The sequence below is a fragment of the Haemaphysalis longicornis genome, unplaced genomic scaffold (genome assembly GCF_048455015.1).
Source record: "Haemaphysalis longicornis isolate Haplotype H1 unplaced genomic scaffold, Haemaphysalis longicornis Haplotype H1 scaffold_5, whole genome shotgun sequence".
NCBI classification, from domain to species: Eukaryota; Metazoa; Arthropoda; class Arachnida; order Ixodida; family Ixodidae; genus Haemaphysalis; species Haemaphysalis longicornis.
The window spans coordinates 47658401-47664400 of NW_027526385.1; the positions used below are offsets into that span (position 1 = coordinate 47658401).

The following is a 6000-nucleotide window of genomic DNA, read 5'->3' on the forward strand; positions in this document are numbered from 1 at the left end:
TGTTTCTGCTTTGCCTTTCTGGGCTTCTTTTAGGGCACAGCCCTTTGGGTCCCGGTACCTCGGATTCGCGGCGGCGTAGGCGTCCGCCTGCGTACGCGTAACCGACTGAGCCAACGAATCAGCGAAGGAACAAAAACTGAGAGGACACTCTGACGAAAGTGTGAAGGGGATGGCGGAATGCGCAGCAATAGCATCCTCTCTCTCACTGCCTCCCCTGACACTTTCGCCATGCGTCACCGCCAAGGAGCAACGTCACCTACAAGGAGCACCTCCCCCGTGCACTTTCCCCAGACGCTGCTCCGTACGCATGTCCGTACGCCACTCATCCGAAACACGTAATTTTTGCGCAGGAGGTACAAACGCAACTTTCAACCTGATCACGCTGTTCGCTGATCACGCGATCATTTCCTGAGACGTAGCAGATATGCGCCAGGACCGAGAAGACGGCAGTTCGCTCGGCACACAAATTTCATATAGGGAGTATTGTAATCCTCAAAGTGGCTATCGAATTCGCTCATTGATGAAAGTGAAAAAAATGTCGGCCAATAGCCGCTCCACCATTGTAATTACGTAATGCCAGCGGTCGAAGAAAGCCAAAACCGCAAAAGAGAGAAAAATCTTTTCAAGAAGTTTTTGCGTTATGTGATGTGCACAAGGCCGTAATTTTTCGCTGAGGTACTGTGACCTCCTAATCAAAGCAGTGAACGTGTTCTTTGACCAGGTTCTGCAAGCACTCAAGATTTCTAAAAAAATTTAGAAAGTGTCCCAGAGTTCTTTATAACAGCTGCATTTTCTAGTTCGCGACTTTAACATAAAATTACGTTCGGTAAGCTAATCTTTGCTGGGGGAGCCTAGTTGCAGATGCCGTAAACAATCATTTTTTTCTACAGCCCATGGCGCTACGCGCTTCACGCAATCCACTATAGCTTTTGCTATGTTTAATGTCTATACGTTTGAACACTCAAACCTGCGTTATAAATATGTCGTTAACTGCGAAAGTAAAAACACCAGATTTTGTATTTTACTTATACATCCGAAAAATTACCGCAGGTGGCTATTCCCACAATGCTCCACCAGAACAACCCATTAGCGTCACAACATGTGCGAATTTGGCGGCTGATGATGTTCAGCTTATGATTAAGGTAAAATATAGCATCTGCATAGAAAGAACAGCGCAAATGCACTCCTTGCGCTGTTGTCCCTGCGGAGATTTTACTTTTCACTTTATTGCAATGCTGGCCTTATCATTCGCCAAAATCTCACATCTGATCACCTGTCACTCTCGACCATTGTTGTTAAGACGGCCTGCTGCGTTTCTTAAGTGCATGTGGAGGAAAGTTTCTTGCCCTAATTTCAAACGCCACATGTCGTTTCAACAAAAAATTTATTACACATGTTTATTAGCCCTGTGTTGATAGGTTGCAGACGGCATTTTTGTGTAAGCATAGATATCTTCTGCGAACTTCTGTGTTCACGTCAGGGTTCGAGCGGCCGGCCGATGAACATCTGGCAACTATGTCAAACCTACAAATACGTTAGGGACTTCTTGTCAAACCGCAGAGCTACCATACATCTTGACAGCCTTGTCTCACACACATTCCCTGCAGGGAGTCGTGGCTTTCCACAAGTAGCCATGCTGTCCCCATTATTCCTTAACTTTGCACTCATAGACATACCGAAGAAATTAGCTCAGATCCACCACATCTACCCCAGCTTATACGCAGACGACATCACCCTCTTGAATTGCGTGGGTAGTGATGGCCACGTCGAAGAATCAGTGCAAGGGGTGGTGTAGGAGGCGAGGAGAGCGGTGTTGGCCGGATCTCCGTCCATATCTCGGTTACTTGTTTTTCTCCTTAACAAGGAAACACGACTCTCTTGCAACACCAAACACCACATCGGAGATAAAGAGGTCCCAGAGGTCATGAACCTGCAAGTCGTAATACTTCAGATACAATCCCGTAGACTAAATCACAAGTTTTTCCAAACAATAGAACGGTCTGTAAATCAATAAACTAATATTCTGCTCAAGAGAGTTACCAATAAGAACTCAGGCCTGACCGCGCAGAACAGGGTTTTCCTGCTCCAAGCCTTCGTCGTGAACAGAATAGTTTACTCTTTCCCCAACCTCAAACTAACAGTTGCTAATCCCACAGCATTGAGGTCCTTATAGATGTGCTTACAAGGCAGCGCTACGTCTTCCCCCCGGCACATCCACTGCCAGATTGTATGCATTAGGCCTTCACAGCAAGGACAGTGAACTAACCTAACCCCACCTAATGGCTCAATGCGAACGCCTCGCCCGCAACCCCATGGGAACACACATCCTCAAAAAACTACAAATAAGATACCACAACCTATGTGGGATGCTAAAATAATCCCGCAAATATCCACTCGAAGATTGTAGCCAAGCCACTTCCCTTCAACATGCACCCCACATACCACTCTAATCAGAGGACCCAACGAGCCCACGCCCTGCACAAGGAATACAATGATGACCCACTAGTCGTGTACTTCTATACTGCGGCGCACAGGCACCGCGAGGCTTTTTCCGCCATTACATTTTGAAATTACCCCACCACCAGCACGCTCGATTGTATTACACTGCGGACACCCGTCCCGGAACCCGAGGAAGAGGCAGCGATAGCGCTGACTATTTCACTCAACCCCACACCGACAACAATCGTTGCAAATTCTAAAACCACTGTCCAAAATTTTTCGCTGGACGTGTATACCCAACGTGGCTTAAAATTTTGCGCAGTCCGTGTTTTTGTTGCGCTGTTTAGTAATGATAATAATGTTTGCGCAGGAACCTCACGAAATACCCAGTGCAACTGCTTTGAACCTCGCGCATTCTGGGCTTGAGAGAAACAAGGCGACCCATTACCTAGCCCGAGTATTCGCTATCCGAGCTGGGCCGAGCCCGTATCCCTACCAGACAGCCCAGTCCGCGTGGGACCACCTGATAGGATTTTACGATATCACCACGCATTACCTCCTCTCCCGCCGGATCATTCCTCAGCCAAATAAATCCCTTAACTTTGAACACAAGCACGTCTAGCGCCAACTCCACACGGACGTCCTCCCCGATCCTGCCACCATTACCTATATCCAACCCAGCTGTTACCCAACCTCGGCTTGCCCCTAATGTGGGGTCCATGCCAACCTGGCCCACTTCATCTGGGCATGCCCCAAGGACCTTTCTCGAAATACCCTCTGAGGAGAGGTGGGAGGTCTCGCTTTGCAGGCCCGACCCGGACCTATTGGCCCGCCTGGTTTAGAAGGCGGAAGAGGTCGCCGGAGGCACCGGCCTACGGCCACCACGGTACCGTCAACCTAGCCCAAGGAGAAGACGTCCAGGATAGGGCGGCCCTCCAAGTGTAGTGTTTTCTCTCTCTCTTGCGAAGAGAAAGACGTTCGCAAAGCAGCATTAACGGAGTCATATCAACAATTTACAAACAAGAAGCCCTTCTGCCCTCCTCGCTGCAGCGGGGAGTACTAGAGATGACCGCGACAAAGAGCACATGCCATGAATTTCTTCTAAATGCACCGCATTTTGAAAATACAGATTACTCGCAGTAATGTGGGCTTCGGTACCTCGTGCTGCTTCAAGCACTAGGAGAAAATTATTGTAGCGAACTTTGGCAAACGCGATATTATAATCTATAAGGAACACATCACTTGCGTGATTGATGTAATATTGCCTTAATGTTTTAAACAGCGGAAATCAGCTCTGTAAAGGTCCAAAAACCCTTTCTAAAGTTATGTACAGAAACACCCATTATAAATAAAAATTATAAATATCACAATCTGCGTAATGAGCTTACATCACGAGCATGTTTTGAAAAGCAGATAGTAATTGTCAATGTGCAACCTGTTTATTTCTAAAAAAACAGGAATCAGCTATTACCCTTCCGTAAGAACAAAAGACCAGAATAACGATTCAAATGATATATTTGTTAAAAGCAAAGTTAACTACTCAGGTTTGCGACGCGAGATATTCAATAAAATTCTGTCCAGAAGGTTTGAATATTTGAATTTCCCAAAAGCGCCAAAGGGGAAGAAAACTTCGGTTAATGGTCGTATATTTTGCATACCAATATAAGGAGCAACTAAGTAAACATATTGCTCCTTCATCAATGCAACATAGAGAACCAACCTAGCTGCAACAGAACGCCTGGTAGATTGAAACCCAGCTGAGCTAAATATTGAGTTCGCATAAATCTCACAATGTTCTAGTGCATAGCAGGTCCGACACATTATTAAGAGAACCCACCTTTGGCAAAATAGTACTGCCAGCTACCATGATTCAATATTCACAGTAAAAAAACATGTGACATTGAGCGTGGGGGTTGGATACATAAACGCCCCAACAATACAATCGTCTGAGGCCGACTCATTACAAGATACATATTATGAGGACTTGTGGCACGATATTTAATTTCAAGTGATACTAAGGTAAATCAAGTGAACTGTGTATAATCAAAAGTAGCACCAAAACCATTGAATAATGTGTAAGTTCTTAACTGTTATTCTTGGGACATTTCTTTGCTGATTGGCAGTTTGTATGTATGCTCGTGTCATTCCTTTCTCTCGCCCTCAGTGCGTCATGAGAAAACTGCCATTCTTCAACGTGCTCTTCATGCTAAGGGACCTGATGTGTAATGGATTAACAGTATTCAGACAATGGCTCACAAAAATGGGGAGATTCCCTGTTGCAGTGCCAGCTGTGCAATTCTTTGAAGTGATTTTTGGATGTAAGTGTCAATCAGTTTGTTTTATATTGAACTATTTGTGTTGTCATCTATAAGTCATCTTTGTTAAGGAAAGGTATTTGGTAATGAACTGTAACGTTTTTCACGCATAACGTGTGCTCCAAGCTTGTTTTGAAAAAAGAGAGACGCTCGAAGTTATTTTATCGTGGCTTGCGGAACTACGCGTAAATAACATTGCAAGATATAACATAAGGTAATTGAGACAAACGTCAGAGACCTACTTGTGGCAGTATTAAGGAAATGTATCTTTCCCGCATTTTCTGTTTTTCATAATTCGGCACTTATACGACCGTTAGACGCGAATATTTAAATAAGCAATTAAGCAATCTCTTGTATGCTAGCGCGTTATGTACACGGGTAAGAAAATTTGACTATTCAAGTATCACCTGGAACTTCTGATGATATTATAACATTTAAAATTTTCTTCGTAGCTCAACGCCCAGCCTTACCTAAAGCGCAGAGTTCTGCCGCGACTTTACGAAGGAAAGGAGTACTGCGCAAACGAAATGTTTTAATAGTGGCTGAAAAGAAGTTCTATATATGTTTTGCGTCATGCATTCTCAGACATCACAAATGTTTTGCTGCAATATTTCAAAGTGAAGCACAAGGAATAGAAGTAGCTTTGTATAACTGTGCCATAAAACAGCATTGAAAGTAAAACTGTATTATACTTTTGCCTTACAGGTGACGCCCAAATTCCCGTTCAATCAGGCGCGGAGAGAAAGTTTTTCGGAAATTTTTTCAGGCCTGAATGAAGCTGTTTTTTGCGAGAAAAAAACTACCGATAAAAATAAAAGATATAACTTGGATTCATTATAAACTGAAACTTTTCCTACCGCTGAAACAATCCGGACATAACCTCCTGTCATGCGAACATGACTATGAAACTTGTGGAGTTGCTTTTATTGCGTTTTAAGTCCTTGCACTCTTAGCAGGGAATACTTCTTGATTTTATTTATTTTATGCTTAACTAAAAAGCCTTGCAATATATGTTCGTTCTAATTCAGTCAGCTAAAGAATTATAAAATATAGTTCACCCGCTCCGCTCCCATCCGTTCTGTATTGCTCTACATAAATATGGTGTGTCTTACAAAGGACTTTGACAAAAACATCCAGACAGTCATCTTATATTAACTGGACCCTGCCACACTGCGGATACACGGGTTACCTTTTTTTTTGCTTGGAAGCGACGTGACAGCTTTGGTTTTCGCAAGCACAATGCGCC

The 6000-nt window shown here is 44.1% G+C and overlaps 1 protein-coding gene across 1 annotated transcript in view; it reads left to right on the top strand.

Moving 5' to 3' along the window:
* Positions 1–5595, top strand: part of LOC144139212 (uncharacterized) — a 48347-nt gene extending 42752 nt beyond the window's left edge. The window contains exons 10-11 of the mRNA XM_077671632.1: positions 4604–4757; positions 5460–5595. Of these exons, the coding sequence (XP_077527758.1) occupies positions 4604–4757; positions 5460–5530 (225 nt within the window). The 3' untranslated portion in view covers positions 5531–5595. The remainder of the gene's footprint in view (positions 1–4603; positions 4758–5459) is intronic.
* Positions 5596–6000: the final 405 nt, after the last annotated feature.